This window comes from Schistocerca cancellata, chromosome 9, assembly GCF_023864275.1.
Source record: "Schistocerca cancellata isolate TAMUIC-IGC-003103 chromosome 9, iqSchCanc2.1, whole genome shotgun sequence".
In the NCBI taxonomy this organism is placed as follows: domain Eukaryota; kingdom Metazoa; phylum Arthropoda; class Insecta; order Orthoptera; family Acrididae; genus Schistocerca; species Schistocerca cancellata.
The window spans coordinates 41175582-41189907 of record NC_064634.1 but is presented as its reverse complement, the minus strand read 5'-3'; the positions used below and the strand labels follow the sequence as shown (position 1 = coordinate 41189907).

At 44.0% G+C, this 14326-nt stretch overlaps 1 protein-coding gene across 2 annotated transcripts in view; it reads left to right on the top strand.

The window, feature by feature from the left end:
- The first annotated feature begins 588 nt into the window (after positions 1 to 588).
- The window catches only part of LOC126100099 (uncharacterized), a 148179-nt gene continuing 134441 nt past the window's right edge, over positions 589 to 14326 (top strand). For both annotated transcript variants that reach the window (XM_049910613.1, XM_049910612.1), the window contains exon 1: positions 589 to 721. In XM_049910613.1, coding sequence (XP_049766570.1) covers positions 692 to 721 — 30 coding nt within the window. In that variant the 5' untranslated portion in view covers positions 589 to 691. The remainder of the gene's footprint in view (positions 722 to 14326) is intronic.

Sequence of the window (14326 nt, the reverse complement as noted above, 5' to 3'; positions counted from 1 at the left end):
GTGCCCCCCATGTAAGCCTTGCACTGATTTATTAATAGCTTTGCAGGTAAGCTTTCACAAGACAAGATCAGAAAATACCACAATACTATTAACCAAAGCCATAGCAGCGAATTCTGGAGTCAACTGTGTAATAAATAGTAACATCTTACATAAGTGAAACAACAGCACTGCTACGGCAACAAAACACTGTGGTTCCGAGTACGCGTACTACAGCTACGAGTTTATCGTAAAACCAATGTTATAGATTAACCTCGGGCTTGACATCGCTCAGTGTGTGAGAACGAAGCATTATACCGACATTACTCAAATTCGCGTGGTACTTGGAAGAACGTAGAGGGAATCTGCCTAGTGTTGTGAAAGGGAGCTTCCTACAAGGTCGGGTTATAAGGGGAAAAAAAAAGAAAAATAAGAAAAGTGAAAGGACAGGTATGTAACAGAAACCAGGGGGGTCTATTGAAAACACCGTCCGACACGAAAACTTGGGGCAGCTGGGAACCAAACATGTGATGTTGACTGCGGTGCAAATGAGCTGATTCACGCAGAGTAGCAACCGTCAGAGTAGTTCCCGGCGGCGCCCTGTACGCGGCGCTGGGATCGCCGGCGCAGGCCGTCTTTTAAGGAGGCGCGGTCCGCTTGCTCAAGTCTGCACGCCTTCAGCAAGTTCTTACGACGGTCCAGCGCGCTGCACACCATGGCGGCGACGACGCTTCTTCTCTGGCAGGTCAGTTGGAGACAAAGCTTTCCCGCCACAGCGGCACGCTTTCGTACGTCCTCTGTTGCCTGCCTGCTTCCCCTAGCCCTCGGTCCGCAGTGTCCTATTTTGCTAGGCAGTCCGACGCGCGTGGACATTTCCTTTTGTAGTAAGCCAGCCGATTGTTTCTGCAGTATGTCTCTTCCTGAGCCACCGTAGCAAATTCTCGGTGTTCTTTAATGGGGAACGAAATGTTGTCTCTAGTCTTGGAACGCAGATAGCGTGCCATTTTCACTGAAATTGCAGTTACTGGGGGACGGAGTACGAGGAGAGGGAGGACAGACAAGGTACGAAGCTTTATCGTGGCGTTAGTGTGTAGCGGTCCTGTTACGGAGCCGCCGAACAAGAACGCCTCATCGCAGTCGGCGTTCCAGCGGGGTCGTAACTCCTGCCGCTCAGCTCTGGATGCCGCTGCGACCTTTTTCGGGACCGCAATTTCCGAGTAATCACCGTGCCGGCGGTGTGTGGCTCAGTAACCTGTTAGCAGTCGCGGCCAAGGTGAAGGTGAAACCGAAGGTGAAAGGAGCAGCATTACGCGGCCTCGAGTCTGTGTGTTTAACAGCCGGAGACCACGTGGGCCTCGCGTCGTTGTGGTGGCCTTCAGTTTCCGACTCTTCAACTGTTTCCGGTCCATCGTCCTGGCATCCCAACTACTGGTCTTCGGTACTTGTAAAGCAACTAAAGACGCTATGTCCACACAAATGAGGAACTGGTCCATGCGTCCTCTACTCACACTGCGTGTTTTAATCGTTATGTTGTGCGAATTGAAAATCTGTGCCAGATCAGGACTCGAACTCGAATTTCCTGCTCTTCGTGAGCAGCCACTTTAACTATTAGGTCATCCGAGCATATCCATTAACACATTTTTGCCACATGTATTTTGCGTATGGGAATACAAACTGAACTGCAATATACATACATGAATTGCATGATTTTACAAAATAAACTTAACTAAATGACTAAATGTACAAATTAATATCTAAATTTTCAATCCATCCAAGAGCTGCCTCTGTCATTACAAAGAAATCTTCTAGATTTTTCGCGCTAAGGTCTCCGCTAAAGCTTGTTACAATGTTCGGTATTTTATGCATCTTCAGCAACCTATACAGTTAAATAATAAGTAACCAGTTTCATAAAGGAAATTTAATTTCTTTACCGACTTCGGGCCCTTGTAAGTAGGCTGTTAAGGTTTTTATGTTGGTAACGCCACGTAGCGCTCTGTATGAAAATCACTGACTGCGCTGTGTGCAGTCTGTGGCTGGTTGGACTCATTGTTGGAATATTCGCTATTGTAGTGTTGGGCAGTTGGATGTGAACAGCGCGTAGCGTTGTGCAGTTGGAAGTGAGCCGCCAGCAGTGGTGGATGTGGGGAGAGAGATTCCAGAGTTTTGAGAACGGACGATCTGGACGTGTGTCCGCCAGAAAAAGGAAATTTGTAAAGATGGATGTCATGAATTGATATATATATATATATATATCAATTCATGACATCCATCTTTACAAATTTCCTTATATATATATATATATATCAATTCATGACATCCATCTTTACAAATTTCCTTTTTCTGGCGGACACACGTCCAGATCGTCCGTTCTCAAAACTCTGGAATCTCTCTCCCCACATCCACCACTGCTGGCGGCTCACTTCCAACTGCACAACGCTATATATGATGACTTTTGAACATTATTAAGGTAAATACATTGTTTGTTCTCTATCAAAATGTTTTGCTCACTATGCCTATCAGTACTTAGTGCCTTCAGTAGTTAGAACCTTTTATTTAGCTGGCAGTATTGGCGCTCGATGTATTGCTGTAGTTCGAGTAACGAAGATTTTTGTGAGGTAAGTGATTCGTGAAAGGTATTGGTTACTGTTAGTCAGGGCCATTCTTTTGTAGGGATTATTGAAAGTCAGATTGCTTTGCGCTAAAAATATTGTGTGTCAGTTTAGTGATGATGAGAATAAGTAAAGAGAAAACTGTTTCAGTACGTTGAGTTTTGCTCAGCTGTTTGAAAATCAGATAACGTAAGAGTTTTACCAGCGCAGTCTTTCATTCATAGTTTTCCAAAGGGGACGTTACACCCTTAGCGCCGTTCTTCAGAAGGTTATGCTTACGAAGGCACTAAGTGCACCAAGTTCACTAAGTAGCCGAAACCGGTAGTGAAATTAATTTCTTTTATGCAACTGGTTGCTTATTATTTCATTATTTTGTTACAATGTGTTTGACGTTCTGATGTTCATTGCCACTGTCACACTGATAGGAAGAAGAAACCTTTCCTCTTCCTATTAACTGTTTTCCAAGCACGTCGCTGTAATTTCATGCCGGTTTGTCTTTTACCAGATCTTATGAGGGACTGGTATTCCTCTTGGGCAATATGATTCCACTTGCTGCTGAATTTGAAATCCACTGCTTTCAGCGATCCTGCCAACATGATAGATGATTGCCTGGATTTTAATCGGCTCATTTTAATTGCAGGAACGTTAGAGTGGATTAGGATCTGAGGAATTTTAATTAATTTTTCGTATTCCTGGAGAAGGGTATTCTGTCTTCGAAGATCTGGGTCGCGGAGTGTGGCTTAAAGGTGGTAACTAATGAAGAGGGATAGACCTGATGCAACCTATTACTGTCCTCATTGCAGTATTTAGTTGAACATCTATTTTTCTCACATGTAAAGTCACAGTGGAGCACAGCATTTGGCAACTGAATATATTATCACAATATAGTAATTACAGTACAAGTTCATTATTTGTCAACGGTCTCCTCCGTTATCATTTTAAAATCATTGCATCCACATAGACTCCATTCATCTGTCACACCAGGCAAATGCCGGGAAAGTTACTTTAAAACGTCACGGCCGATATCCTTCCCCATTCTTGAAACAATCCGAACTTAAGCTCCGTCTCTAATGATCTCAGTGGTGACTGGATGTTAAATGCTAATCTTCCTTCCTTCCTCGCATTCATCCAATTTCAGAGAATTAGATGTGCTGCACCTTGTTTTATTTCTTGTAACTTGTTGCGGTTTTCAGTACGAAGACTGCTTTGGTGCTACCCTTTACACTAATCTATCGTGTGCAAGTCTCGGCATCTCTCCATGACTACTCCAACCTACATCTATTTGTACCTAATTAGTCTATTGAAGTATTGTTCTACCCCCACAATTTTACAGTCACTCAGACTTTCCACCGTTACTTAAGATTCCTTGATGCCTCAGGAAATGCCCTATCCCGTTTTTGAGTCAAATTGTGCAATGAAGTACCTTCTCTCCAATCCGATTCAGTATCACTTCATTAATTATCTGATCTAGTCATGTAATATTCAGTATTCTTCTGTAACATCACATTTAAAAATCTTCTATTTTCTTCTTTTCTGTACTGTTTATTGTCCACTCCACTTTCACATAATGCTCCACGCCAGGGAAACATTTTTAGAACAGAGTTCCTAACACTTAAATTTATTCTCATAATTGATAAATTTATCTTTTTGAGAAATGTTCCTCTTGCTATAGCTAACTCATTATATTCTTTTTAACTCCGCCAACGTCACTTGATGTCGATCTAGGAAAACGCGTTTGCTAACTTCATCGTCGCATTTCCTAATCTAATTGCTTCAGCATCACACGACTTAATTCGACTACTCTCCTTTACTCTTGTTTACTTTTGAAGATGTTCATAATCATTTTCGATACACAGTCTGTTCCGTTGAAGTGGTCTTCCAAGTGGTTTGTAGTCTCCGATAGAATTACAATGTCATCGGAAAACGTTACAGTTTTTATTTCTGCTTGCTAAGCTTCAATTACTTTCCCTAATTTTTCTTGTTGTCCTGTAGTGCTTGCTTTAATTACAGACGAATAACGCGAGGGGATATGCTACAACCCAGTCTATCTCAGTTACTGCCTCCTACACATGACATTCGATTCTTATTACTTCAACCTAGTTTTTCTATGATTTATACATAACTTATCCCTCCCTCATACTATCCCAGACTACGTTTCTCTGTAATGTATTCTGTATGTACCACTTTACTACCGATGTTTTACCTTTCAAATAACAGTTCGCTCGATCGTTAACGTGTTACACGCAACGCACCATCAGAAGTAATTCGTCGATCGGTGCCTTCCTTGGGTAGTAGATCTACCAGCGACCTGGAAATAATTACAGCGCAGGGTTTTTTTTTTTCTTTATTACATCCGCTAGCCGTTTCTTAAGTGGTGACAGCTATTTGGATTCCAGAGTAAAATACCTTTGACGCGCATTCTACTCGGACTTATCCTTTACTTCATTCTTCATGATTAGTTTTGTTCCTCCGTAACCTCGAGGCAGGCAAGGTCTGAAATTTTAGTTCCGTCTCGGGAAAGACTATGTGTTTAAAATGTGCTGTTTCTGCGTGTGATTATGAATCGTTTGACACAAAGACGAACATATCCCTAGTGGTGCAGGTCAATGGGAAACACTCTGCCAAAAAATTAGAATGCAAGTCTGTAAGACACTTTGGATTCATGTCTCAAGTGTCGCGTCTGGCTGAATGAACGGAAAACGAAAGACGACTAGAAAAATAGTTTTTGAATAGACACTGGAACCGCGAGAGTTGCCTTTCGCGGACAATAATTTCACTGAGTTGTTCAAGTACTTACAGTCGCTAGATTTACAAGAGTGTCTGTGAACATCTCTCAATCCTGTGTACCGAACGTAGCGTCGGTTACACCTCATCGTACCGCAAAGTTCAAAGCAGTTATCTAAAAATTCATTCTGACCCCTGTAGGATTCTTTACACGTTTATTTTATTGTGTACGACGGAGAACGTATAGCTACAGTGCTTCGGTATCAGTAAATAGTACTGAGAAGTTTCGTGCACCGGGGAAATTATCTTTCGATTCGGTATAACGATTGCAGAGATACGAGCAGACCTCCGCCCTCTCCTTCGGCAGCGCACTGTCGTTAGCATACGGGCATCAACGCTGGAGCCGAGTATTAACCTATACTGACGTCACTCCTCTTCTGAGAACGCGTCTATCCTTTTATTATCCCTGCGGCGAACTGCCGAGATCTGAGACTGATGCACACATTTTACCCACGATTCCAAGATGGCGAAGTACATTTTAAGGTTTTTACATGTGAGGGCACTGCCGTCTTGACCGCTGAACGTACTGCCAACGGTTCCACTGTGAGCCGGACCTGAACTCAAAAAGTAAGACCCTTGCATTTTGCGAATAATATTCTTGCTAACTGAGCTGTCTACGAGTGACTACCCAACAGTTTCCATCTGCGAGTTTCTCTTCATTTCGGATTTTAAGAGTTGTTTAACGTCTGCAGATGAGAGATATAAAGTATAAATTGTCATCTCTTCATCATTTGCGTTTCCCATTTTCGCGTCTAAAGCTCCAGAGGCGGTACGTAAATATGAGGAATTTTCTCGTAAAAACTCATCAAATTATGTGATTTACCACACTGTTGACTTCCTGGTTCGTTAAGACACGATCTGTACCTGTCTACAGGTGAAAAGTATTTAAACCGACAAACTCTGGGAGGTTGTAGGGGACATCAAAACAAATATTTTTCCCTAATGTCACTGCCGGCCGAAGTGGCCGCGCGGTTCTGGCGCTGCAGTCTGGAACCGCGAGACCGCTACGGTCGCAGGTTCGAATCCTGCCTCGGGCATGGATGTGTGTGATGTCCTTAGGTTAGTTAGGTTTAACTAGTTCTAAGTTCTAGGGGACTAATGACCTCAGCAGTTGAGTCCCATAGTGCTCAGAGCCATTTGAACCTAATGTCATTTTTTCCTGTGAGGATTATTTAAACCGATGGAGGCCGTATTACGCTCTTCAGTTGTTAGAGGCCGTATTACGATCTTCAGTTGTTAAGGGCGTATTACGCTTTTCAGTTGTAGGCAGCTGCTGTCCACCAGTGTAGTAGTGCATTGTCTCTGTTTACTTATGGAGCGATACACCTGGAGTGAGTACACTGACATGCTTGATGCATACTACGTAGCGCACCACAACGGACGAGCTGCACAGCGGGTTTACCAACAACAATATCATAATCGCCGTATCCCGCATCATACGATCTTTACCGCTGTGTACCAACGTCTGCGTGAGACCGGGTCATCTAGCAGATTACCTGGACAGGGACGCCGTCGCACGGTAAGAACGCTGCAATTTGAGGAAGCTGTCTTGCAGCATGTGGAGCGGGATCCTTCAATCAGCATTCGTGCAATTGCACGTAACATGGGGACGAATCAGATGAATGTAAGAATAGTCATTCGAGAGCAATTGTTACGTCCATTTCACTTACAGCGTGTCCACAACCTGGAACCAGTTGATTATCCACCTAGAGCACAGTTTTCGCAGTGGTACCTGGGGCACTGTGAAATGCATCCCACATTTCCATCCTCTGTGTTGTTTACCGATAAAGCAACGTTCGGGCATGATGGAATCTTCAATAAGCACAATTCGCATGTTTGGAGTGAGGATAGCCCACATGCCACAGTTACTAGCGCTCATCAAGTGCGGTTCTTCGTTAATATGTGGGTCGGTGTTGTTGGGGACTGTTTAATTGGGCCGTATCTGCTACCTAGGACATTAAATGGCAGGCACTATTACAATTTTCTCGCCAGAGCATTGCCAGAATTGCTGGAAAACGTCCCGCTCCCTACAAGACAACGCATGTGGTTCCAACATGACGGGGCGCCGGCACATTTCAGTCGTCGTGTGCGTCGATTCCTGGACCGACGGTTCCCAGAAACGTGGATTGGCAGAGGTGGTCCTGTACCATGGCCTGCTCGATCCCCAGATATGTCCCCTCTGGACTTTTGTGTTGGTTTAATTAATTTGTCGCCAGAGAAATCTTCCTCTACCGGTTTAAATACTCCTCATAGGAAAAAATGACATTAGGGAAAAATATTTGTTTTGATGTCCCCTACAGCCTCCCAGAGTTTGTCGGTTTAAATACTTTTCACCCTGTATAGGAAGCTGCAAGTATAGTTCAGAATGTTCTCTCGAGTAAGGATGACTAAAAAAATCTGTCTATAAATGTGCAGTTAAATGTTATATTATATTTTATCAGTATGACACGAGAAGAACCTAAATCGAAAAAAGGAAGAGTGAAAAAAATGTTCCAAATATGTGTGAAATCTTAGGGACTTAACTGCTAAGGTCATCAGTCCTTAAGCTTACACACTACTTAACCTAAATTATCCCAAGGACATACACACACCCATGCACGAGGGAGGACTCGAACCTCCGCCGGGACCAGCCGCACAGTCCATGACTGCAGCGCCCTAGACCACTCGGCTAATCCCGCGCGGCAAAGGAAGAGTGAACGTAAAAGGATGTTATTAGCATTTATTTTCGCTGACACACTATCTGATTAAAGAACCCAGACACTTATTAACGGACATTAATATAGAGTACCTCCACCGTTCGCCTTCATTACCGCTTGAAAGCTGCTGCGGGCACTTTCAGTGAGGTGTCGAAATGTCTGTGGAAGAATGGCAGCCCTTTCTTCCTCGAGAACCGAAACCAGGTAAAGTATTGATGTTTCACGCTGGGGTATGGAACGAAGGTATTCCACTGGATTCAGCTAGACCATTTCAGCAATGTTATTGTCGACGAACTATTGCCTCACAGATTGTCTATTGTACGCAGTACATAATATTGTAAAATGCGTTCGTATCCGTCCGGATTTAGCGTTTTTGTAAGCGCAATAAGGGCACCACATCCTAACCGCGAAAAACGCACCCATATCATAACACCACCTCGTCCGTACTTCACTATTTGCTCTACGCATGGTAGCAAACAACGTTCTCCAAGCATTCGCCAAACCTAAACCCCTACATCGGATTCCCATAGCGTATAGTGTGATTCATTGCTCGAAATCACTCGTTTCCAGTCCAGTCCCACTGTCCGGTGGCTTCGCTCTTTACATTACCTCAAACGTCGCTAAGCTTGAGACATATATATATATATATATATATATATATATATATATATATATATATATATGTGGCATATGAGGATTTGCGCTATCATTCTTTCTTTTTAACTCCCCTCGCACAGTCATTGTGTTAGCTGGACTGCTCGCAGGACTTTGGAACCGACGACTGATTTCTTCTGCTGATTTGTTGCGATTTCTTGTAACGACTCTGTGCGACGCTCGACTGTCCCTGTCCACTATTGAGATCTTCCTGTTCTCGGTTTAGCTGTAGTTGTTGCTTCGCTTTTCCACTTCACCACCAATCGACTTGGGGAACTTTAGAAGGGTTGAAATGCCCCTGGTGGGTTTGTCAGTCAGGTGACATCCAGTGACTAGGCCATGTTCGTAGTCGTTGAGCTCTCGTGACCGACCCAGTCTGCTGTTACTGATTGTTCGCTGACAACACAACACGCCCTGCCTCCTTTTATACTTCTCGTGACAGCTGGTGGCGAATTGCGCATTACATAGGGATGTCCGGACACTTTTTAACAGATAGTGTATGTAGGACTCCCCCATGCACACTGCATTCGGGGTATCTAACGCACATTGTACGACGACGCTCGATTTGGAGGTTGCCGGTATGTGTAACCTCCCCCTCACTTACCGACCTTAATGACAGTGAAAAATGAAACCGCGTGTACCTAATGGGAGTTTTGGAAAAGCAATCGTCACCGAAGTTAACCTGTCGGTAAAGAGGGAGGAAAGGGTTACATCTAAATGAAAGGAAATGTGCTAATGAAACTGGTGGAAATTAATTTTGAAAAGGGGTAAAGTTAATAAAGAAAGTAAATGTGCAGCCGTTACGTTAACAATTAACTAGCGGTAATTAGGTATTTGAGATTTGGGGGAAATCACGGTCGCCAGTCCTAAGGACAATTACTATAGTAACTGAAAAAGAAAGGTTATTACACATATAATTAGCACTAGAAGCGTGGCAACTGAAGGTTGACACGAGTAGTGTGAAAACTGAAAGTTTGTCAGAAGTAATAAATTTCGCTACACCCTGACTTAATTTAGCAAAAGAATTAATAAAACCGGAAAATCGAAAGTTAATTTAGTGACTGAAGTTAATAGTGAGCTTTCTTTCTGAAGCACATCGAAATTCAGTAAAATACGGTTAGTCTTGGACTACCTCAACAATCATTTCAAAAACTCCTTGAATCTACGCAATTTAGAAATAAGAGATTTAACTTTGAACTTGAATTAAACGATTCTGAACAATTAACAGTAGTAAAATTTAGTATGTACCAAGCTGAGCTGCAGTCACAGGTAAGCTAAAATATGGTAACAAAACTCGCACTCTTAATTTGTGCTAGTGTAATCTGAATATTGTAGCCAGCTATTAATGCCATAATTGAACTTTGAAATTAAAGCAGTGAAAACGAGTTAGCTATATTACTTTAATGCTGGCGTTTGAATTTCAACGACACTCGGGTTCATTTCGGAAAAGGAAGGGAATCTGCTTGGTAATGCAATTGGGACAATGAGCAACAAAAGTTCATGCTAAGTTGCTGTAATTATAGTGACGAAAATGGAACAGTTTGAAAAGCTGAGGTCTGCCATACAGTTCTAAAACTTTACGTGCGTCCAGTCTTCCTCGTCGGTTGATTGAAGGTTTGAAGCCGTCGGTCGAGGATGTGGCGACAGTCACTCATTGTCGGCCGTCGCTGTTGCAGAAGCTGGATGTTGGCGCGCCTTCTTCTCGACACGGTCACCAGACGAAACGGGCTCTTGATGTCCTCCGGCTAATGCTTCCCGTCCGCGACACCATGTCAGAAACTATCATCGCAAGTCGAGCGCAATTACATGCTGCCAAACCCCGAAAGCGCGGCAACTCGCGGGAGCGTCACACAACACACCTGCTCAACCGCACTACTCCAGCCAGACCCCCTCTGCTCAGCCCGCGCTCCACGCGACAGAGTTCACACTACCAAAGATCCTACACACTTTGATTCTTCACACGACCTATCGATGTAATCGTTCGATAGCAGTTTTCCCTAGGCAAGACCCAGCGTAAAAATACAAATAATATTTACGAAACAAACCAATTATACATCGACATAAATGCATAAATATACAAATAGTAAAACAATTACAATATACAAAGAGACAGAAATGTCATATCTTGAGGTAACAAAGCAAGGAAAAAAAATTACAGTACACTAGATGGAAATAAGAGGATATGCATTTCCGGCGTTACATATGGATACCGGAAATGGAAGAAATTTTCACAACCATTAATCGACCCAAGGAGGAGACGAGCCGGCCGCTGTGGCCGAGCGTTTCTAGGCGCTGAGTCCGGAACCACGCGGCTGCTACGGTCGCAGGTTTGAATCCTGCCTCGGGCATAGATGTGTGATGTCCTTAGGTTAGTTAGGTTTAAGCAGTGCTAAGTCTAGGGGACTGATGACCTCAGATGTTAAGTCCCATAGTACTTAGAGATGAGACGTCGTTAAGTGCCTGATCACCAGTTAGATTTCGCACAAATGTCCTTGATTAAACTCTAAATCTCTCCACAATGTGCCATGAGGTGAGGTCACAAGACACTGTTGATGGTGATACCTCAGTCGGATCAGGACATTAAACTGTGCGACCCCCATGATGCCATTAGAGAGGAGTAGACTAAGCGCCCCCCTCTGTCTTCTTTCTCTTTGTCATCAACGAAACAAGAAGGACAGAAAACTTCACACCGTCTCATCACAGTTTCTTGCTTTTTAACGCCAGCCTCAGTGACCACGAGGGAAGGATGTCATTGTACGGGGAAAGAAAGAAAACCATTCCAACCAGGCTACCCCTCTTGACCTCTTAGTAATAAAATGTAATGTGACTTTATGTCTTTATAGTACACTCCCAGAATTCGTAGTATTATGCAGTCAAACGCATGCTGGTGACGCCACGAGAATCGTGAGATCTGTTCGTTTCAGATCGTTTCAAACTGTAAATCCAGATCGTTTGATCCGTATAGCAGCTTCGGTCATTTTGCGCTAAATTTAAACTCGAATGGTATCCAAACTAGTGTTTATTTCTGCACGTTATGTTAAATTTTCTTACCTGCAGGAGTGTAGTCAGTTACACAGGCTGAACATTAATAAAACAGACAAACTGCAGTGATGGATTCCTGACTGGTAATGGAGGAAAAAAAGGTCCTATAAACATGTGTCCGGAAATGGGTGGTGTGCGAGCAAGGACAGCAAATCATCCCGGAACACAGTACAGAGCTGCATCGCATCCGCGTCAGAACAGGTGTTCAAAGTGGCCTTCATGTGATTGTAGCTGATACGGATAGTAGCGGTTGTCATGTAGGATACACATGTAGTATGACCATTGCCCACCGCGAGATTGTGTGATGCCTGGTGTTGGTTAGAGAAGTGAATGAGTGGAGCAGAGACAAATAGGGAATCAGTCTAGCGACGGTAAGTGGTGCAAATGCGGAAATCCACCGACTTAAGGGACTTTGACAAAAGCCAGATAGTTGTGACCCATTGCCTAGGAGCGAGAATTTCCGAAACGACGAAGCTGTTCGGCTGTTCGCATGAAACTGTCGTGAGCATCTACGGAAAATTATTTAAGAACGCTGAAATCGTGAGCAGGCGACAGGAAGGTGGACGTCCATAGTCGGCCGCTGTGGCCGAGCGGTTCTAGGCGCTTCAGTCTGGAACCGCGCGGCCGCTACGGTCGCAGGTTCGAATCCTGCCTCGGGCATTGATGTTTGTGATGTCCTCAGGTTAGTTAGGTTTAAGTAGTTCTAAGTTCTAGGGGACTGATGACCTCAGATGTTAAGTCCCATCGTGCTCGGAGCCATTTGAACCATTTTGACGTCCATATTTCATTACAGAATATAGGGATCAGAGGCTTTCCCGCTCTCTAAAGCAGGATGGGCAGTGATTTGTGGCAGATCTGACGTCAGAGTAAATAGCTGGTGCAGGCACAAGTGTCTTGGAGCACACCTTTCTGCACACAGTATTGAACATGGTGTTCCACTGTAGAAGACTCTTACATGTCCTCATGATGACCCAGTAACAGCGTCAGTTATTATTACAGTGGGCACAGGATTATCGAGATTGGACCGCGGATTAATGGAATCGTGTCGCTTGGTCGGTTTATTGTTAAACAAGGTCGATGTTCGTGTCGAGACACGTCGTCACCCACGCGAACGGCTTTTCATAACATACAGCGCGCAACGGACTCATACCGGTGGGAGAAACATTATTTTATGGGAGACATTCACCTGGGCTTCCATGGGACCTGAGGTAGTAACGACAGCTGTGGACTACACGAACGTAATTAGGGACAGCCTGAAATCCCTTATGCTAGATATCTTTCTCAACAGTGATGGCATCTTCCAACTGGATAACTATCCGTGTCACAAGGCCAGAATCACATTGCAATGGTTTGGGGAGCAAGATAGTGCACTCACGTTGATGTCCGAGTCATCAAATTCGACTTATGTGAATCCGATGAAACCCAGCTGGGACCCTATGGGAGGCCAGCTCCTTGCCCACAAACCAACCGCCGGTAAGTTACGGGAGGTGTGTGACCTATGCTCAGGAATCTGGTGCCACAAACCTCTGGAAACCTTGTCGAATCCATGGCGCGCAGACTCACTGCTGAACTGCGTCCCAGAGGTGGAACAACACATTTTTAAGAAGGTGGTTATAATGTTTTTGCTCATCAGTGTAATCGTAAATTGGCTTACACCATGTTGGCGGGACACTTGCCTGGAGCTTGTACTGGGGTTCACCTCAGTAACCTGAGAATCCGGTCCTCCAAAACTCGTGTACGCACAGCCCGCCGCCTTCTTGCACGTTCGTCCGTCTGAAAGGACCCACGATCACACAACCGCTCAAAAACGGTTTGAAGTGTTGTGTGTTGTGGTTGGGGTCTGTGAGGGTACTTCGTTTTGGGATAGTTGCACTGCCTGTCGACAGTTTCTATCTGCTTAGCTGTACCTGAACACCATTTCGGTTTGTTCCCGATGTGAGTACCGGACCATTCTGCTGTTTACAGTACGCTGCGTCAATCGCACAGCCTGCAGCACACGAGGAAAACACGGCAAGCAGTCAGCACCTTCTACCATGGCAACGATGCATTTCTGGACATACGTTTATGGGACATTTTTCCCACCATTTCCAGTTTGTCGGTTTTATTAAAATTCACCCTATAAAAAAAGGAAGGATGAGCAGGCTCTAACATGTCGTCGACAACGGAGCCATTGGAGACGGTGTCCAAATTAAAATTAAAAAGGAAATCGGTCGCGTTCTTTTCAAAGAAACTTATCTGGTATTGGCCTTAAACGATTTCGGAAAATCACGGAGAACCGAAGTCCTCCTGAAAGCGTTTCCTGTATTTCAGCAATGCGCCATCTTACTCGGTAGCTGCTCATTTTTGTCAACGTTTTTCGATAATATATCGAGAAACTATTTCGCTATGATGATAATTTATTATTTAAATGAAACAGTATAATTTCCTGTATGTTCACAGGACTCCGACTATCTTTTCCTGAAGGAGCGACCACGCTGCATTTACAAATCATTTGAACGTATCATGAATATTCGTATTTCTCACTGTGCACCAAATAATTTCGTAACAGCCATTGAATCCACAATG